Consider the following 22382-nt stretch of genomic DNA (forward strand, 5'->3'; position numbering starts at 1 on the left):
TTTTCTAGTCCTTTCATTGGGCCCATATTCTTGCAACCTTCTGGTTTTGAAATGGCCTCAAGGAAGTTATTCATCACTTTGGGGCTCATATGCATTCTCCCCCTCTCTTTTCATTCCAGGACCTCACCTTTTGCTTTATCTACACAAAGCTCTGAAGTGTCTAGTTTAAATCCTTTGCTTTGTCCCAACTCCTGTACCATAGCTTGTCTGCTCTTGGATATTTATATTTCAGAGTTGACTGTCTTATTCTTACTTCATATTCAATGTGTTCCAAAGCCTCCTTGTCCTCCAACCCAGCTTCACTTACTCACTTCCTCGACTCTGTTCTTGGCACCACTATCCTTTCCATCATTTTGGGCACCCCTTCTGTTTTATCTTCTATAGCCAGTCAACAAATTCTTCTAACTCCTCCTTGGAGCTCTTTCCTCTCTTGTATGTCTCTGCCATCCCCAGGAAGGACCCTTAACCCCTTCGACTAACCAGGTTTTAACCATCTTCCTAATGACCACCATTTGGGGTCTCCCTTCATGTCCATCCCTTGTTTTTTTTTAAGTTTTTTTAAGACTTGATTTTTTAAAAATACTTCTTTCATCAGCTTGTTCTGCTCAAGACATTCAGTGGTCTATTGCCAGCCTCTCAAGCTCCCCTCCCCACCCCACACATGTGTCTAGTCTCACCTTGTTGGACAAGTAGCATTTCCCACCATCCCTAACATGGCTTTAGGCACACTGCTGTCATGTCTTCAGTGCCACACCATGTTCATTTTGTTCCTCTGGTCCTTCCCTGTTTTTTGTTTTTCTTAACACAGAAGTGCTTCTCTCTGAACATTTGCATCCTATCCATTCTTCAATACCCGATTAAAGCCCTTTTGCTTGGTCCTTTTGCCTCTCCTTGACTTTTCTCTCTTGTGGAGCTTGTAATCTATATCTGACCATTTGAACTTATTTTCTGTCCTATGTCTTGATGTTATTTTAAGGATAGCAGTTAAGTCACTGACTTTACATGCTAGTTCTTACGAACCAACACAGATAAAGCAAATGACAGAAATCCAGTGGTGTAAGGTTTTAAAATCTGCCCCTGGGAATTTCTGAATTAGCTCTCTTTAGGAAGAGAGAATAAAAGGGAAAGAGAGAAAAAAAAATCCCACCTCCAGGGCACAGTGAATACTTCAGAGTCTTTGGGCCAAAGGAGTTTTTAAAAGACAATCTAGTTCAGTCCCCTAAGATTTTAATCATCTCCACAGCATCTCCTGGCTATAGCTTTGAACAAACACATCTAGGGAAAGAGAATGCTGTACCCCTGAAAGCAGCTCATTATGAGCAGGGGTGGCTGTGGGGCCTGGAAACTCGTTCAAGCATTTTGGGAGCTGCTGCCATATGCCTACCAGACCACAAGGCTAGAGGTAGATAAAGAGGAATAACAAGTGTCCCAGCTCACACAGTGCCCCACCCTCTTGTGAGCAGTAACCAAGTGAGAAAATAATTGACATTCATACAATAAGAGAAATATTAATATTATGAATCTGAACAAAATGCCAGGACCTTGAGAGATAAGTAGGATTTTTAACAGGTAGAGATAAGAGGATAGAAAAAAGACATACCAGAGAGTCCAAAGGAGTACAGAGTCAGGAAGCCCTAAGCCACCTATGAGCAATGTTTAATTTAAACGCATGATAAGAGTTCCAGGGAAGGAAAACTGTTGCCTGCTGTGCCTCTAGTGATGTGATCCTGGTAGTCGCTGAGGTCACCCTAGTGTGTCACGTCTGCCCCCTTGGTTAGCCAGGACACAGTGAAAGCACTTTCACCATAACACTGGATAGTCCTGGGTGATTAGAGTCTTTCCATGTTTTGTTTTGTTAGATTAAATTTCAAGTGTCTTGTAGAGAGAGGTATTTCTAAATAGTGACTAAGCAACAGAACCTCCCTATATTTATATCCACAGACTGAGCTCCAGTAAAAGACTTGAGAGCACTAGCCACTCAGAACATTGTGCTGTGTAAGAGCAGCAAGGATGAAATCTTTCTTATCACTGGAGACAGAAAGTCGTTTCGCAAGAAGATTGACTAATGTTCTGAATCCTGCCAGCAAGTCCACAACATACCACAGTTTCCCTTTTTGTTGAACTACACCACCATGAAGAATCATTTCTGCTAGCAGTGTTTTAGGCATTTTAACCCAGAACTTGGCAGCACATACTGTATGGTTTTGTAGTGATTAAGAAAAGCTTACAGTAAAAGATACGTCACTAAGTTTCCATGCCTTGGTTATTTACTCTGTGGTTTGTTGCAACTTAAGCATTCATTTTCTGCCTCTCAGGACCACTTCTTGGCCCCTATTTTTTTTTTCCTCTAAGCTAGAATTCTTTGACTTTATTAACTTTTGATGGTGAACAAAGAATACAAGAATTAAATTTATTTGATTCTGATTTTTTGATGTCTTCATGGTTGAACGAGTTTTGGGATTTATCTGACATTTAATGGGCAGTTTTAGCATTTGTCCAATACTAATTTATATGAATCTATACATAATTCTTGGCTATTTAGCAATAGATCTAAGGACTTCCCTGGTGGTTTAGTGGTTAAGACTGCGCTTCCACTGCAGGGGGCATGGGTTTGATCCCTGGTTGGGGAACTAAGATCCTACATGCTGTGGCATTGCCAAAAGGGAAAAACAAACAAGCAAAAAACCCAAACAAACATAAAACAATAGATCTAAGTATAATATAATTATAGAAGTATAGTATAACTATAGTATAATTGGATCACAGAGACTAGTAGTTGAGAAAAGGAAATGTGGAAGTCTGTTATTGGCAAATATCGGGTCATGCAGCCTTTGTGTAGGTGTGACATACACATATTTTACATATGATAAATCTGGCCAGTATTTAAATGCAGGTATACTCCCCAAAACTGAAATAATATTGCAGTTTCATATCACATACAGGGGTTTGCAAGAGTATAGACATCCAATTGGCACTGGTTTGAAAACGACACTTGCATGTATGAAGTGAAGTGAAGTTGCTTTAGTTGTGTCTGACTCTGTGACCCCATGGACTATAGCCTGCCAGGCTCCTCCATCCATGGAATTTTCTAGGTGAGGTATTAGAGTAGGTTGCCATCTCCTTTTCCAGAGGATCTTCCTGACCCAGGGGTCGAACCTGGTTATCCTGCATTGCAGGCAGACTCTTTACCGTCTGAGCCACCAGGGAATTCCTTGCATGTATGAGATAGATGGATTTCATAATATCAGTTACTTTTCATTTTAAATTCAAGTGTTTAGAACTGCATAAAATGAATGAAAAGAAGTCAAGTTACATTTTAAATGCTGTAAGTGTTTGAGACAAGTTGATTACTAGGACTGTTTTATCCTTTTATTTGAAAAATGTTTTGCAGTTTTACCAGCAATTTGTGTTTTCCTTTGGATGATCTGTTTTTTATTCTCTTGTCATCTAGCCTTATGAATTAAGGCAGCTTAACATCTTTGAATCACAGTTCTGTCATCTGTAAAATTAAAGGTTGGATTAAGTTATGCATGATCTATCTTCCAGTATCTTTTTCAATATAGTTGGTTCAAGGGTCTGTCTTCAGCTTTCTCTTTTGGACCCCTTCTTCAAAGCTTTTTTTTTTTTTTTTTCCTTCCTTGTTGTATTTTGGAAATGGTTTTCATCATTCTTCATATTGATATCCTACTCTAACTTAAATCAGTATTTGGGTCTTTCTTCCAGATACTCATTCACACTGTCCATCACCAACTCCCAGAGCTTGCCCAAACTCATGTCCATGGAGTCAGTGATGCCATCCAACCATCTTATCCTCTAATACCCACTTTTCCTCTTGCCTTCAGTCTTTCCCAACATCAGGGTCATTTCCAATGAGTCAGTTCTTTGCATCAGGTGGCCAGAGTATTGGAGTTTCAGCTTCAGCATCAGTCCTTCCAATGAATATTCAGGACTGATTTTCTTTAGGATTAACTGGTTTGATCTCCTTGCAGTCCAAGGGACTCTCAAGAGTCTTCTCCAATACCACAGTTCAAAAGCATCAATTCTTCGGCACACAGCTTTCTTTATGGTCCAATTCTCACATCCATACATGACACTGGAAAAACCATAGCTTTGACTATACAGACCTTTGTTGGCAAAGTAATGTCTTTGCTTTTTAATATGCTGCCTAGGTTGGTCATAGCTTTTCTCCCAAAGAGCAAGCGTCTTTTAATTTCATGGCTGCAGTCACCATCTGCAGAGATTTTGGAGCCCAAGAAAATAAAGTCTGTCACTGTTTCCATTGTTTCTCCATCTATTTGCCATGAAGTGATGGGACTGAATGCCATGATCTTACTTTTCTGAATGTTGAGGTTTAAGCCAACTTTTTCACTCTCCTCTTTCACTTTCATTAAGAGGCTCTTTAGATCTTCTTCACTTTCTGCCATAAGGGTGGTGCCATCTGCATATCTGAGGTTATTGCCATTTCTCCTGGCAATCTTGATTCCAGCTTGTGGTTCATCCAAATAGAACAGTGAACCTGCCTATTTTGAAAAGAAAGAACTTGGGGAGAGAACATTGGTGAAGAAAATGGAAGGCTGTGGTGGTCAATGTGATTTTTAAATACTAATATTGGTATTTACAGATTTTATGTATTGAATTGAAACCATCAGTGTTAAATATACATTTCAATTTAATATGCATTTGTAATAACAAATAAGGTCATTGGTCATTGAAGGCATCTGACAAAATTCAGACCCAAATGGAAGAGTTAAGTTATGTTAGTCCATTTATCTATCCAGTGACCATGTGAGGCTTAGGACCCCTCTATGTAGCAGGGATTACAACTATGATCCTGAAGTACCCTTGATGTTTGAGGCTAGTTCAGTGGTGACACAAAAAGGAGAAGGAAATGACAGGCAGGGAAGTGTTTCATGGTGGAAATAATGCTTGACAGAAGTGCTGTGGATCTTTGATGAATTCTGAAATGTAACAAGAATGACCTTTCAGGTGACTCTTTTTTCAGATTAAATTAATGAACTGTTAGCTGTGGCCTAAGTTAAAAACCTTTTTCTTGCATGTCCTGCATGTATTCTTCACTCATTTATTTATTTATTTATTTATTCAGTAAATATTGATTGAATGCTCAATATGTGCTTTGAATGAAATTTATGGTTTTAGCTTTTTTCTTTCTTTGGGAACATTGCTTCTAGAACTTCAGTATGAACTGATGTTTGATTGTACTTTTTTCCTTGTAGTATTTGATCCAAGAGTCCAAAAGTGCCATTATGTAAGAATTCATTGGTCAGAGAACACTTCACTGAATAATAGAAAATTAATAAAATATTTAATATGTGATGTACACTATACACATTCATAGGTGGTGATGAACGTCAAAGTTGAAGAAAAATCCCACTTTAATAAATAAACAGGAAGAACTAGGAGAGCCAGCAGAACATAAACAATAGCTACACTAAAGCTTTGCTTCAACCCTTAGCTTGTGCTCTAGGCGTTGTCCACTTGGGACCCTGCTTAGGTGAGTTTATTACTAAATATTTGCCAATATTTTAAGAAATGAAACCAAGATTTCTCAAAGTGTATTTTTTTAGATGTGATTTTTTTTTAGGCAAAAGGTGGAGAAATGCTAAGTTAAATGAGTCTCTTCAATGCAGGACTTATCAGAGCCTTTAGTATGCTAGCATGCATCATACATTTCCCAGAAGGATAAACAGCCTATGTCCCAACTTCCATGACCATTGATACTTTACCCCAGAGTATCTTGAAGACTACTATTCCGTAAAACATTTTGGAATTGCTTCCTAACCATAGTGCATCCTAGTACACAGAATCTGAGTACAGCACTATGGAGTGCCCCTGAGTGTATTTTCAGTTTCAGTGAAAGAATGGGGCAAATAATGAATTAAAGGGTAATTGCATTCCCTAAGTTGGGTGAGATCCATTTATCTAAAGTGAAGATGAATGCTGAACAATAATCAAATAAATTAGGACTGTCTAGACAACCAGTCTGTCGAATTGAGGGCAAATTAAAGTTAATTGCTAGTTTTTATCTGTTTATCATTTGAGACAGTTCTGTCTTTTTTAGCTTATCAAAGGGATTAGAAGATTTGGCATTTTCAAAAGCAGATAATTATTTCTCTGAAAGGAAGCACAAAATGCAGGTAGATATAGATAGATAGGTAGGTAGATAGATAACAAGAATGGTTTTATCATGTATATGTATGTAGAAAATGTACTAGTAGTATTAAGAATCTCTTAACTTACCTGGGCATAAAGGTTTAAATGACCAGGCACTCTATCCTTGTCAGTCTTTCTTAGTTGCTTGAGATAAATATAATCTAAGTAGCTTTGGAAACTTGCCTGTTGCCCTCATACAGGTGAGCATGGTTTTGTTTTCTTGGTATGTAGTTCCTCTGTTCATTGCAACAAGCGTTTGAGCACCTGCAACACAGCAGGCTCCATTCCAGGGATGCAAAGGTGTATAACACACATTAGACACTAGTCAAGAGGCAGATCTCTGGGCAGGAGGTTACGTTGCCTTGGACAAGGGCAAAGGGCCACAATGGTTTGGACAAGAGTGGCTATGACTGCAGTGGTGGGAAGCAGCAGATGTATAGAGAGTGCCAGGTGGTGATGTGTGATAAGGAAAAAATACAGCAGGGTAACAGATTGTGAGAGATGATCACTTGTCCATACTGAAAGTGGGGTCACTGGACATTTTTCATGAGGAATATGCTACATTTCAAGGTTTATTCTAATCATTTGTTATAGAAGGAAAATCAATAATTGAACTGGAAAGGGTAGCACAAGTCAAATGGACAAATTTCATCTTTTCCTAATGTGAATGTACTTGAAGAAGTAAGGTAAAAGAAAGGGCCCTTGGTGAGGAGGTAGAGAAGGCAGGTATGAAGCTAGGTTCCACGGTTACAGATTTATAGCCCAGGAAGCAAAGGGCCATTTCCTCAAAGGCTTCGTTGCTGATATTAATTCCTTCTCCAGGTGTGCTGTGTGGCTTAAATCATTTCCTATTCCATTTCTATGGGGAGGAGCCATCTCAGGACATCAGAGGCACTGCTGAATCTGTGGAAGCACGGTTTCCATGGGCAGTGGCTGTAAGAAGCTGCAGGTTGGTTTGAGGTTGCTATGGCAACACTGATGCTGGCTGCATACATCATCTCACCCAGGCTTTCCTTATCTAATAACCAGGATTAACAATTGCCTGAACTCTCATATGAGGTGTGCTTTTAGCAGACTTGAGTTTTTTTTAAGCCTCTCTAATAAATCCATTAACCTATTTTATTTTGGTTTCTCTAAAACCCAAATGGTTGAAGAGAGAGAAACCAGAAAAGAAATTGTATTGTTTTAAGCTCATCATCCTTATTTAAAATACTTAATTGCAAAGTGATTAAAGATTCCCTTCTGCCGTTTTCTCTTTTTTGGGATTTTTGCATTTTGAAACTGATCAGATCCTTATATACATAATAGGGCTTTAACAAACTCTGCATTTAGCTTCTCCACAGAAGACTACTGTCACAGAAGACCTACTACTGTGACAGAAAACCACTGGAAATGTGGGAGTTTGGGGTGCTTTCCCTCCTAATGAACTTGGTTTGCCACGATTTGGGAGAGGAAGAGCTCTTGGTGCAGGTGCGGAAATATTTTACCAGTGCCCCCCTTAGATCTCTTTCTTCAGACATGCCCATGGGAGGTTCACAGGTTAGACACTAGGACACTTAAGAGTCTAGGATATCAATGAATCTCATACACTTGCAAGTTCAATAGATTGCCTCTGCAAGATTTGTTTTTCCTTGCCATCTCTGACAGGAGTCCAGGAATCTATAGGTCTAACAGCATGTGTTGGAGCCAGCTTCTACTGTCTTGAAAGGACTGAGCCTGATCAAACATATGTCTTCCCAGTTTCACGTTCAGTGATATCACACTGGTAGCTTGTAATCACACTGGTGATTCCAAATCAGCCATGATGAGAGTGTATATATATCATGGAGATACAAATGTTGCAAATCAAGTGTCCTCTCCATGGCCTGAGGCCAGGGATGGTTGTTAACCATTTACTAGCCTACCACTATTAAAACCCTTTTCCCTATCTTGAAGGTGGGGAGGGGTGCCAGGAGAGGTGGGTGGGAAGCTGGCTTCTTTTATTGCCCTAGTTTTCATGTGGCCATTAAATTATAGAAAATGAATGACAGGAAGAGCTATCATGCACAATACTCTTAGCTTTGGCAAACCTGTGTATCTCTGGAACAAAATGAAATAGGTTTAATATGACATTTTCTCTTTCTATAACAAATATGAAAATAAAAAATTTGATTTTAAAATTTATTTTTAGTAGCTACATTGTATTTGATAACTTATCTTCAGACTTAAAAATCTTTTCTTTTCTAACAATTTTATCCCATTTATCAAAAAAAAAAAAAACCCAACTTCTATTTATTGATTTTGAAATATATGTCAAAAGCTCTTAAACTAATCTGTGGAGTTGACATTTGAGAGATGATTTTTTCCCATAGGTGATTATTGAATTTTGTAGTGATGAGGGGAGGGTAGAATGCATAGTAATTACACAGAATAAGGACAAGAAAAGAATTCAGAAATATAACTGAACACTTATACCTTGAAGCAGGCATTATTTTAGTGTTTTTCTCCCCCATTCAAATCAACAGACAGTAGTTGATATATTAGAAAAAACCCTTTTGGACCACAAGTGTTTGCCTGTGCTTTATTTATGACTTAACCGAGCTATTTATTCAAAATTAGTTATTAGTTATTATTCAAAAGTAAATTTTCTAATGGCATCTTGACTGTATTTTCATATTCTGTATTTTCTAGCTTTAAATTATCATGGAAGTTCTTTATCAGAGTCTTCACAGTAAATATGCAAACTGAAACTTTCACTCCCCACCCTCAATTTATTCAGCATCTTAGAAAGTGTATTTTTTAAAATGACTTAAATCTTTCCCTTTAAAATTCCAAGGCCTTGTTTTACCTAAAGTTTTACTTTCATTTTGGGTTTGAAGGATTTGTTAACAAAAGAAACCACTTGTTATACATGAATAAAGAATTTCAATTTTTAATAGAAGTTTATTTAACTTAATTTCAATATACAGTCATTTAAAGGAAAGGTATAGAAACAATAGAAATAACAGTGTATACATCACCAAATTGGGCTGAAACCTGCATCTAGACTTGAACAGCTCCGGGAAGCTCCAAGTAACAGCAATCTGGAGTCCCAGTTGGGAAAAGGGTCCAAGCCGGTGCCTCCATCCCACTGGCGAGACTTTAGATTGCAGCTTTGGGGGTCCTGCTTATAACCCTAGGCCACAAACTGGTATTATCATCAGTTTGCATGCAAAAATGCAACTCTATTTTTTTTAACTTTTACAATGCTGTTTATTTCATCTTGTGAGTCACAAGATTCCTTAAATTCTGGGGCCTGGCTAGGTCCCCAGGGGCCTAAGGAATTCCAAGACCTACTCTCTTTCTTATCTATAAAGTGCCGCTTGACTTGCTGATAACAATTGGTGTGTTTATAGGCAGACATGTAGTCCAAACAGGATCAGAAGTTGGTCAGAGGCCTGCTCCCCTACTTCTGAAGCCTGAAGAAGACTGCTTCCATTTTAATTTCCCAAACAGACCTTTTGAAAACCATTTTTTCTGGAATCTCTTTGAAAGGTTGTAAACATGTTACTTATTTCTCGAACTAAGAGCTCAAACTTTTTTGGCCCTTGCTGAGATAGGGCTAATCATTTTCCTGTAATGTAGAAACCTTCCCCCCAACCCCAAGCTTTTTAATTTTGTTTATATCCTTAAATGCCAAAGTGCAAAATGACCTTTGTTACTGGTGTGCTCATTTGTCCTGGCTCAGCTAGCCCTGCTTCCCCCACCTCCTTTAGTCTCTGGAGTAGTGTTTATTTACTACTGTCACTGAACCCCACTCATCAAGCTTGTTTAGAATTACACATTAGATTCTACTTTATTGAGGCTCCAGCTTTATAAGTTAGGGTGTAAGAAATAAAAAATTTTCACTTTTTAGGAGACTTTGTTGTGGGCATATCAGGCACTTGGTTTCCTTATTGGGAATATGGGGGTAATAAAATCTATTCTGAAGAAAGACTGAAAGGCAACAGGAAAGGCACCTGAAATTGATCTGTAGGATGTGAAGCACTAAACCAACTGTCAGGCTGCCTCTGGGGGCATGATTGCTACAGGTCCCAACAGCTGCTGGAATTCAGAGCCACCTCTGCTTCTCCTTAGGAAGCATGCAGAGGGCAAGTTCCTCCTCCCTTAGAAGAGGAGCTAATCAAGTAATTTTAGCAAACCCAAGGGTGTTTTTATTAATCTAATTGGTTTATGGTTAGATTGATTAAGGGGAACTGGGAAAAAATTAAACTTTTTGCGTCTGAGTTTCTCTGCTTTTCAATATAGAGCAGTGCTTTGAGCCTAAAAAATGTTCATATCTTTTGACCTAGTAATCTCCCTTCTAGGATGTAATCCTACAGAAATAAACATAACAAAGATTTATGCATAAATATGTTTTTCATCACACCTTCATCCTTTTTCTTTTCTTATGATGGTCAGCAGAAGAGGCCTTTGGCTCTGTCCCAGAAAACACATTGTACCAAAGTTTGCAGACATTGGCTCACATTTATTTAAACTGTCACGGGATGCCTTTTTTTGTGAGCAGATTCCAAATATTTGTTGCATATTTAAATCTTGGATGGATGTCAGTAATGCAACGGTACATTGTACTTGAAGGAGTCAAAGGTGCATACAAACATTAGCAGAGAGCAGCACTGGATATTATGGTTTAGCTTTCCTGCATTTTAGATCTTACAGACGCAAACTCATCCTTGATTCTGGGTATGTATATTTTATACCATTCTCTGTATCAACAAAATACCATGTCAGTCTGGGTCCTCTGAGAGCAGACATCAAAACAGAACTAGCCATGTTTAGAAGTTTATTATAGGAAAAGCTGGTGAAGGATAAAGGGGGAGAGAGAGCAGGAGCAGGCAAGTTGTTTTTTAAAAAAATGAAAGAAACCAGGTACTCCTGTATGATTTCCTACAATCTAGATTTTGTTGCCTGCATCCCAGTGATATTATTTAACATGTCCTTCTGGCCCCTAAGTGTCATATCTAGAGGCTAGATCACGTTAGAATTTAGTTTGGTTGCTCTTTCCCTTTCTCCCCTCCCTTCCTTCCTTCCTTTCTTCCTAAGTACTTCATACATGGTGGTATGCACTTCCTTTAAGAGACTGCTAATGTCTGGTTATCTGTCTCTTGTGTGTGTCCTGTTAGCATCTGTTGACAATCATTGCACTATATCTATTAATTCCTTAAAGGTTGCAAAATGCTGATATTCTAATTATTTCTGTCTTCACTTATTAGCTAGCATACTTTTATACAGTGAAATCTCTCTTTGTTAGCTACCTGGTTACTTTGAGGTTCAGTGCAAAATGGGAAGATAGGATGAACGCCAAATTCTTTTTTTTTTTTTTTAATAAGTTGATTCCTTAGTATTTTCCAAAGGTGGCCAATGAGAGTTTTTATTTATTTATTATTATTATGAGTGAATTTAAGCCATTACAGCTGGGGGGTTGTTGTTGTTGTTGTTGTTTTGGCCATGCTGCACAGCTTGCTAGGATCTCAGTTACCCAACAAGGGATTAAACCTGGGGCATTGCAGTGAAAGCCCAGATTCCTAACCACTAGGCAACCAGGGAACTCCCTGCAGTTGTTTTTGTTTGATACTCAAGCTGTTCCATCTTTGGCCAGTGGGAGTTCTTATAGATAGGTTTCTGAGCCGTTTTGTCACGATCCTAGTGGTCTCTGTTAGCCTCCTTGCTCTCTGTTATGATTTGATGTTCCAGACCCATCTTATACATTTCCTGCCCCAGATTTCTACTTAGTCTCATTGTTCTTACATGTGAATTTCCTTATTCCTAGGCCCCAAATCCTGGATCACAGTGATAGCAGCCTGATTACTCATTTGCTTTGTTTCACATTACATACATAATGGCCTCAAAATAACAATTCTAAACCCACAAAATGATTACTGATTAAAATGTTTACAATTCTTTTCTGTTTTTAGGATATATACCATTAGAAATGAACTGTCAAGTTACTGGGCTTTAAAATCACTAAGAACAGTTCCTCTTCTTAACCACTTGTACACATATATAGGTATCATTTTACTAATTTTATCTCTGGTGTCATTCTTATTTCTCTTTCACCCTAATATTCTGACATTTTTTTCTCCTTGAAGTATGTTTATCTATGTAGTGTGCTTCATGTTTTTTTTGGTAATAGAGGATTATAAAGATAACTAGGTATAAGACAGAAATTGAAGTACAAAAAAGGTAGATTTAAAACTGTGTACATACCCTTTTTTCCTTACTCTGTGAGCTGAGAGGTCTTAGAAACATGATTCTCTAGTAGCAATGGGCATGTTTAGAGCCCAGATCTTGGTGTCTAAAACTGTTCTCTAATAAAAGGAACCAGTGCTCACTGGAGAAATAGCTGATTGTAGGGCCGGGCAGAGAAAGATGAGCCTGGTACATCTTGTGATACTAGAAAGTAACGAAGTCCTCAAATACATGCATACACACAAAATGCTAAGTGGCCAAAGCTGAAACAATTTGAGCAACAAAATAAGTAACATAATGTTGGATTATAACCGAAAGTATAAAACAACTGTCTATGAATCCGTAAGGATTTAAGTAAATGGTTAAATAAATAAACAATTGGGGGAGAAGAGACAAATGTCCTGTGCAGATGAATTTCAAATAATTTATGCCCTCAGAGAAGGTCATGGCAACCCACTCCAGTATTCTTGCCTGGAGAATCCCCATGGACAGAAGAGCCTGACAGGCTACAGTCCATGGGGTCACAAAGAGTTGGACACAACTGAGCAACTAAGCACTCCACCCTCGAGGAAGTAGGACGTAACTCTCTACTTCTTAAGTGCAGACTTTACATAGATTTCCTTCCGAAGAGTATAGCATGGGAGGGGAGAGAAAAGAATAGCTTTACAGTGGAGAAACCTGGCCAAACACTACCTCAGCCTCAGTGATCAAGATTAACATCAGTGATAAGTCATGTTCATAGCATGCACCCTTGATATAATGTTAATCTACATTTGCCTCTACTTTTCTGGCATTAACTATACTGGGGTTTTTTTGTTTGTTTCTTTCATTTTGTTTGATTTGGTTTCATACCCACTTGGCTTGTGGAATCTTAGTTCCCCAACCAGGGATTGAACCTGGGCCACGGCAGTGCAAGCAATGAGTCCTAACCACTGGACCACCAGAGAATTCCCTTACTACACTGTATTTAAAAATCTACTTTTTATGAAAGTTTTTATTTATGAGTGAAAGCCTGTACACAGCTTCGAGCAAATAAATAAAGTATGAAACGTGGTTCCTGCCTTTGGTAATTTTTAATCTAGTTGGGAAAACAAGATCTAGCTAGCATGTAATCCAGATATAAATAATCGGAGGTCATTATAGGGGGGTTTAAATTGAGTAAAGTACAGAGATACTGTGGGCTGGTGTGAGGTAGGGCGAGTTTCCAGGAAAACACTTCTGTTTATACAGTCAGGATTTCTAGAAGAGGGGGATGATAAGGGTTGATTGAGGGGTTCAACAGATTCTTTTGCATATGATTTGATTATCACCAAACCCCTATATATATATTTTAATTATTACATTTTAGCCAATCTTATGTAATAAATAAATTATGATACATAATATAATATATTCTAGATTATAAAATTTCTGTGATTACCTCAGTAATCACAATGAGGTGATTAGATAGAATCACAAAATTTATTAGATAGACAGGACAATCAATGAATTGTATATGATGTTCTGCATTTATATTATATGTAGACCTGCTTAAATCTTCAGTGTTTCACATTTAGATGTTAATATGTTCTTCGACTTTTTTTTTCCCCCTTCTAGGATTATCTGCTGCCAAACTCTTAGCCGAACATGAAGTTAATGTTTTGGTTTTAGAAGCCCGGGAGAGAGTTGGAGGAAGAACATACACAGTGAGGGTAAATGATTTTGATACCTACATAAACACAAAATCTCACACAAACTAGAAGTGGGGTCATTGGAAGTCCCAGAGCTGGGGGAAATCTTATGAGTGTATGCAGTTAAGCCATTAATCCACCATAGTCCTAGACTACTTTATTAAATATCTGTTCTTTTCAACAAACACCCGCCAAAGAGTGTCAGCCTCTGACCTTCAGTTGCTTGGATTCTAGTGAAGAAAACAAACCTGGACAAATAATTTCAATACAGCATCATCATTTCCATACCAGAGACCTAAATAGAGGATATAGTATCTCAGGTGAGGTAAGGTTTAGCTGGACTTGAAGTGACTATACCTTTACCACACACACACACACACACACACACACAATATAGATTCCTTGTTTATTTATCCAAGGACACACAACTTAAAAGAAGTGTGACCACAGAAAGCAGAGGCAAATGTAGCGTGTTTCTGTGCAACTTTGTCCGTAGACCTTGTTCTCCAAGAGGTGCACTGCTGACAGAGGCACTCTTTGCTCAGGTGGGGTCAGTGAGACATGAGACGGAATCCCAGTTCTTGCTACATCACAGCCTTTTAATACTTAGGCTTACTTCACCATTTTGGGAAAAATGCAAGCTAACTGATGTTTACAACTATTTAAAGAAATGGTTGCAGGTTGTTGGATCTGTGAGATCTGATGAAAGTATACAGGGAAGGATCTAGGGTGGGAAAGAAATAAAGACAAAGATGGAAGTTGGGGAACATGCAGATTTGAGCACGGGGCCAGAGGCAGAGAAGCCAGAGAGGAGCAGTGAAGGCAGAGGAGGAAGACCAGATTGGGGCAGTGCCATGAAAATCAGTAAAGAGGATGGGATGATGAATAGAATCAAATGCCAGGGGCATTTGACACAGGATGAAGGCTGTTAAGAGGCGCCTGTATTTGGCTTTTAGAAGGTCATTAATGAGCCCCTTTGCTAGAGCACACAAATTGAGCATTAAAGGCTGAGGATTGACAATAGGGACAAAACCAGACTGTTGAAGTGACTGGAAGGAGAGGAAGCATCTAATTAGAAGATGTATCAGACTTATAATAGAATGGCTTATGCAGTGATAATAACAATGATTTAAGCAATCCAAACATTCAGTCCTTTTACATAAGAAGTCTGGTGGTAGGTAGTCCAGGCTGGTGCAGGGGTTCAGCTTCATCAGCAAATCTTTAGGATCTCTCTGTCTTTCTGCCCAGCCATTCTTTTCCTGTTGGCTTCTTGCCTAGTGGTAACCAGATGGCTTTAGCATCTTGCAACATCAGGCCCTCACTCAAGGCAGGAAAGGGCGTGAGGAGCTGGCCCAAGTCTTATCTGCAACAAAGCCTTTTTTTTTTTCCAGAAGACCCCGTGAGACATTTGCTTTAGTCTCATTGGTTAGATTTGGGGCACACAGCTACCCTCAGCTGCCAGGGAGCCTGGAAAACAAGTATTTAACATTTCCAGGCTGCATAATAGAAGCAGGCATGGGAAAAGGAACATACATGGGTATAAAATAGTCAACCAACATCTAAACAAGGATATTGTTCCAGCTCTTTTCAGTCACACCAAGCCAAGCTCTCCTTCTGTCCATCACTTTCTGCCTTTTCAGATGTACAAGGATGTATCCTAGGCCTATTTTTACTTTGCTCAGCTCTAAGAGTATCCTACAGCCTTGCTACTCAAAGTATACTGTGAGCCACCTGCCTGGGAATCACCCTGGAGCTTGATAGACAAGCAGAGTATCAGGCCCTGTCCTAGACCTGCTGACTCTGCATTCTGACAAGACCCTTAGGGGCCCCTACAGAAGTGCTGCTCTTTGCTGTAGCTCGCTTGCTTTAAATTAATGTGAATCTACATAAACTGCATTTGAAGCATTTGAGTACCTCCTCAGAGGAAGGCTATTGGTCTGGGAGTGAGGAAACTGGGGCTCTGACCGTTGTACTGGCCTGACACCCTGTCTTACCTTGGGTAAATACTATTAGCACTTTACACCTCAGTTTTCTCATCTGGGCAGTGGGATATAAATGGGCTTGAAGCTCCCTCCAACTTCAGGTTCTAATTGAAGGTAGTGTGTTGTAGTGCAAAAGAAGGATTGCATATTCTGCCTGTACCACCTTAATAGATATGATTCATCTGTCATTTTCTGAAGAATATTCCTTCATTTTGGAGATAGGTATTAAGTTGTCCCTTTGCCCTACTTTGCTTATCTCTAAAACCTTTTGGTTATCAAATAGGAGCATCAGTCATATTGTGGATTTTTCAGTTCTCTTTTGGTAGAACTTAGTTTTGTTTTGTTTTGTTTTGTTTTAATTGAAGTATAGTTTCCCTGGTGGCTCAGATGGTAAAGAATCCGCCTGCAATGTGGGAGACCTGGGGTCAATCCCTGGGTCAAGAAGATCCCCTGGAGAAAGGAATGGCTACCCACTCCAGGATTCTTGCCTGGAGAATTCCATGGACAGAGGAGCCTGGCGGGCTATAGTCCATGGGGTTGCAAAGAGTCAGACATGACTGAGCGGTTAACACACATGTTGTTCATTTATAATATTATATTGTTTTAGGTTATAGCATAGTGATTCAGTTTTTTTACAGATTATACTCCATTAAAAGTTAATATAAGATAATGGCTATAATTCCTTGTGCTCCACAATATATCCTTGTTCCTTATCTATTTTATACATAGTACTTTGTATCTCTTATTCCTATGCCCCTAACTTGCCCTTCCTCCCTTCTCTCTTCCCTCTAGTAAATACCAGTTTGTTTTCTATACCTTTGAGTCTAGAAAAAGTTTCTTTGTGCAAGGGAAATGAGAATTCCAACATGCTTAGCCCCATCTATGTTATTGCCCCAGGCTGCTTTTTCATGCTGCATCATTTATATATATCAGTGGCATACATGAACTATTGTGTATTGAGTATGATATTAAAATTCCCTTTCAGAATGTGAGAAATTAACTCTGAAATGCTGAGAAACTAGGACTTGACATCTATAAGATTTCAAATGAATTCAAATGAATAGAAGAGGTAAAAAGGGCTTTACAAAGCAGGCACAGAAATGGTATTTAATCAGAAACTGAACTGAACGTTGTTACAGTTGCTTCTACTAGCATAATCAATTAGAGTGTGGGGAGGAGATGCCATAAAAATTACTCTGAATCTTTAACTACTGAAATATCAAATTTGATATTGTCCCTTGGCAGTGGTTCAGATACATCTTCTATTCATTCAAAACTTCCCAGTTTGTGCTAGCATGATTCCCCCATAATTCTTCAGGACCAAATGAATGAAGTTGAAATGCGTGCAAGGCTACCACAGGGATGGTGTATTAGTTTTCCTAATATGGTCCTGTGTTGGTGGCCTCTTCAAAGGCTGAGTTGTTGTTCAGTCACTCAGTCGTGTCCGACTCTTTGCAACCCCATGGACTGCAGCACACCAGGCTTCCCTGTCCTTCACCATCTCCCAGAGCTTGCTCAGACTCATGTCCCCATTGAGTCAGTGATGCCATCCAACTATCTCATCCTCTGTCATCCCCTTCTCCTCCTGCCTTCAATCTTTCACAGAGTAATGAGATCCAAGCTGAGATCCTAAAGACTGAGGGGCAGCATAGCAGAATACGGTGTTAGAGTTCTACTGTCTTCCTGCTGAAGCTGGGGCATCTCCTTTCCAGTGTTTCCACTTTGTAAAGAAAGATTCTGTGAAACGTCTCTTTCTTTTTACTGCTTCGCTTAGGATTATTTACTTTAAATAGTGTCAGCATTCTAAAGACATCCTGTTTAGAAACTCCCAAGAGTTCTCTTGCTGTCTTAGTTAAATTTATTGGACTTCTGACTCCAGTTTTGTTCTTCACAGCTTAATAAGGATGTTGGAGACTGGAGAAGGTTTGGAGCACAACACCAGTAGTTAGTAAAAGGGAAGATTAGGTTATACGAGGGACAGAAGTCAGAGGAATACTTCATTTCTGCTATTATGGCAGAATGACTGACTGCCCCTCTTAAAATAAGTAAAATGCTGAATAAAATATATTGTGCTACCTTGAAGTGAGAAAATTGCAGATCTCCTGGATGTTAAACATACATCTCAGACCTAACACATCCAAACTGAATTTCTTGTCTTCCTCATCAAGAACACTATTCCTGCAGCCTTCCCCATAAGGGAGGATGGCAACTCCCCCAAACACCTGGAATCATGTTTAACCCCATAGGCCCTACATTCATTCTGTCAGGAAATTCTTTTGGCTCTGCCTTCAAAATATATCCAGAATTCAACCTTACCCTCCACTTCCAGGGCTACCACCTGGTAGCAGCCACAATCATCTCTAGGGAAAGTGAAAGTGTTAGTCGCTCAGTCGTGTTTAATTCTTTGGGATCCCGTGGACTGTAGCCCGCCCGGCTCCTCTGTCCATGAGATTCTCCAGGCAAGAATACTGGAGTGGGTTGCCATTTCCTTCTCCAGGGGATCTTCCTGACCCAGGGATTGAACCCACATCTCCTGCATTGCAGGCGGATTCTTTACCGTTTGAGCCACCAGGGAAGATTACTGCAATAACCTCTTAACTACTTTCTCAGCTTTTACCCTTGCCCCCTAAAATCTACTATTAGTGTGATAGCCAAAATGAGCTCTCAAACCTAAGTCAGATCTTGGCACTTCTCTGCTTGAAACCTTCCAAAGGCTCCCCTTTTCATTCAGAGTAAAAGCTGATGTTCTTTCAATGCATTGTGAGGTGTTCCATGACGTGCCCTCCCTGCCCTTGACTTCTCTAATCTCATCTCCAGTTCTCTTTCCTTTGCTCACTCTTTTCTAGACACACTAGTCTGTGTTTTGTGAACACATCAGACACGTTTCTGCCTTAGAATCTTTACATTGGCTCTTCTGCCAGGAATGTTCTTGTCCCAAATAGCCAAATGGATAACTCCCTCACCTCCTTCAAGTCTTTATGAAAAGATCACCTTTTTTTGGAGGCCTATGTGTCGCTTGTATTTGAACCTGAAATCTTTCCTTCTCTCCTCTGCAGTTTCAATCTGTCCTGTCATTCTCTAGTTTTTTCTTTTTAAATGTTATCTACTTCTAAGATATTTACTTATTATGGTTCTTGTTCAATTTCTGTCTCTTCCTACTAAATGAAAGCTCCTTGAGAGCAGAGATCTTTATTTTGTTCACTGATATAACAGAAGCGTTATACGTGGAACCTTGTAGGAACTCAAGATATAGTTATTGAATGAACTAATGAACCCCCAAAGCAAAGTAAAAACATGAAGTTTAGGAATGCAGTGAGCTCAAAATTTGACTTTCACCTTGAATGCCTACTGAACCCTGAAGACTTTGCAGTTCCACCAGGATGGATGTATGGCATGCAGAGAACAGGAGATAAAATCCTCACCCTGTCAAAGGCAGGAAGTTTAATAGGAAACACTCCAAATTGCAATCCCCTCTGCTATACTCTGTACATGAAAGTGAAATAAATCTTAGCATTCAAAAAGGGATAAAAATAAAGCTTGCCTTCATCTGTGGCTTCCATCTAAATTCACACTACCTATGGGGCATGAAAAAAACCTTAGAATATATAAAGTACCAAGGATGCTGGCAGAAATAGACTCAATTCCTGTCCACCTAAGACAAATAACTTACACAGAAAAGGTTCTAAAGAAAACAAACAACTTATAGTCAAAAGTAACAGAGCCAAAAAAAAGTGACAGAACATACAAGGAAGCTAGGCACTAAAAGAAATGTTTAAAAGAGTAGGCCTGAGTGTATAATTTCCAAACAAGTAGAAGAAAAAACTTAAAAAGAAAACCCTTAATCCCAAAGAAGTAAAGAAATCAGGCAGGAAACTGTTAACAGTGGGATAAATGGAAAGCCATAATAAGTAAAATTAAGACATTTTAAAAGAAATAAAATATAAATGGGTTAAACTCAAGTTAAAAGGAGGAAATGTCAGAATAAAGAAAACTTTAACTGAAAGATAGAAAAAGAGATAGTATACAAATACTAATCTAAGCTGTTTTAACTAGATTAATACCAGACAAAATAAAGTTTAAACAAAAAAATGTTTCATTGAATTAAGTATCAGTACAATAGTGATAAGAGATGTGGAAGACCAAACAGTTCTAAACTTGTATATCCTGAATAACGTAGCCTCAAAATAGAAAGCAAAAATTGATAGTAATCAAACATAAATACCCAATAGACTAGGGGATTTTTAACATACTTTTCTAACTTAATAATAAATGAAGCAAACAAAGGCTGAGCACAATTAATCTTTTTCTAATGGACATATATAAAACATACATATTACTTAACAGAAGACTATATGTTCTTTTCATTCTGAAATGAAAAATCTTTGAAGATCAACCATCTGCTAGGTCATAAAGTAAACCTCAAGGACTGATACCATATAATCCATTTTTTTACCACAATGCAGTTATGGCAGAAAGATAACTGAAAAGAATTCCAGGTATAGAAATTAAAACACAGCAAAACTTTTAGAAACATTGATTTAGAAGAAATTGTAATGGAAATTTGCAAACACTTAAAACTGCACAGTAATGGAAATACTAAAATAAAGTTGTGTAGTTAAAACCATATGAGAGGAAGATTCATAGCCTAAATTTTTCTGTCAGAAAAGGATAGAAGGCTCAATATGAATAAGCTAAGTGTTCAAGAAATAGAAAATTGAGTGTAAAAAATCCAAAAAAAGGAGCATAAATCAATGATATATAAAATAAATACTCAATAAAAATGATCAGTAATAGAAAGGTTGATTTTTTTAAGTCTTATTAAAAGCTGACATGTTTGCTAAGATTTTTTAAGAAAAATGAAAAGGAGAGATCTCTAAACAAATAAAAGGGATGAAAATGAAGATATAACCACTGATGCAATAAACAGTAAATGAGAAGAGGTCCTGAATTTTACAGCAATATTTTTGACACATATGAAATGTACATATTATGAGAAAATATAATTTATAAAAATTAGAAATAGAAAATATGAGTAATGCTTTAGCCTCAAAATAAACTAAATCTGTAGTTTAAGTTTTTCCCACAAAGAAAACACTAAGCCTAGATAGCTCTACAGGCATGTCCTACCTACTGTTCAAAGAAGAGATTATTCTGTATATATATGAGTCCTTCTAAAGAACAGAAAAAAGTATAATCACTAACTCATGAGATTAGCAATACTGTAATGCTGGAAAACAGACAAGGGCTGGAGAATAGAGGAGACTCCTGGGGCAATCTCAGTATCACTTATAAACACAGATATAAAAATTCTAAGCAAAAGGTTAGCAAAGCATATCCAGCCATGGAAAGATAATATCAATTTATATTACCCCAGGAAGGCAAGGTTCTAGGCATTCAATTTTATGGAAATAGCAGATAAGGTAAATTGTCCCAGCCCTCCTACTACATACAAGGATACTAGACAAATTACACATAGACACCACACACATACACACACACACACACACACACACACACATCTTCAAAGCACCAGAGAGCTAACAAGGTAGTGAAGAATCACTAGACCAACATCCAGAAAACATTGACCTGCTTTTCCCTTGGGGGTGGGGAGGTGGGAGTTTGCTGATTACTAGAAAAGCAAATGAGAGACTGAGTAGTACTTTCAAAATGTTAACAAAGCTAGGGCAACTGAAGGGCAAGTCCAGTTCAGTTCAATTCAGTTCAGTCGCTCAGTCGTGTCCGACTCTTTGTGACCCCATGAATCACAGCACACCAGGCCTCCCTGTCCATCACCAACTCCTGGAGTTCACTCAAACTCACGTCCATTGAGTCAGTGATGCCATCCAGCTATCTCTTCCTCTGTAGTCCCCTTCTCCTACTGCTCCCAATCCCTCCCAGCATCAGAGTCTTTTCCAGTGAGTCAACTCTTCGCATGAGGTGGCCAAAGTATTGGAGTTTCAGCTTTAGCATCATTCCTTCCAAAGAACACCCAGGACCAATCTCCTTTAGAATGGACTGGCTGGATCTCCTTGCAGTCCAAGGGACTCTCAAGAGTCTTTTCCAACACCACAGTTCAAAAGCATCAATTCTTCGGCATTCAGCCTTCTTCACAGTCCAACTCTCACATCCATACATGACCACAGGAAAAACCATAGCCTTGACTAGACGAACCTTTGTTGGCAAAGTAATGTCTCTGCTTTTGAATATGCTCTCTAGGTTGGTCATAACTTTCCTTCCAAGGAGTAAGCATCTTTTAATTTCATGGCTGCAATCACCATCTGCAGTGATTTTGGAGCCCCCCAAAATAAAGTCTGACACTGTTTCCACTGTTTCCCCATCTATTTCCCATGAA

General features: G+C 38.7%; 1 protein-coding gene across 1 annotated transcript in view; it reads left to right on the forward strand.

Annotated features, from left to right (window-relative positions):
• Positions 1–22382, forward strand: part of MAOA (monoamine oxidase A) — an 80320-nt gene that overhangs the window by 3411 nt on the left and 54527 nt on the right. The window contains exon 2 of the mRNA XM_006049722.3: positions 13975–14069. Coding sequence (XP_006049784.1) covers positions 13975–14069 — 95 coding nt within the window. The remainder of the gene's footprint in view (positions 1–13974; positions 14070–22382) is intronic.

This window comes from Bubalus bubalis, chromosome X, assembly GCF_019923935.1.
Source record: "Bubalus bubalis isolate 160015118507 breed Murrah chromosome X, NDDB_SH_1, whole genome shotgun sequence".
In the NCBI taxonomy this organism is placed as follows: domain Eukaryota; kingdom Metazoa; phylum Chordata; class Mammalia; order Artiodactyla; family Bovidae; genus Bubalus; species Bubalus bubalis.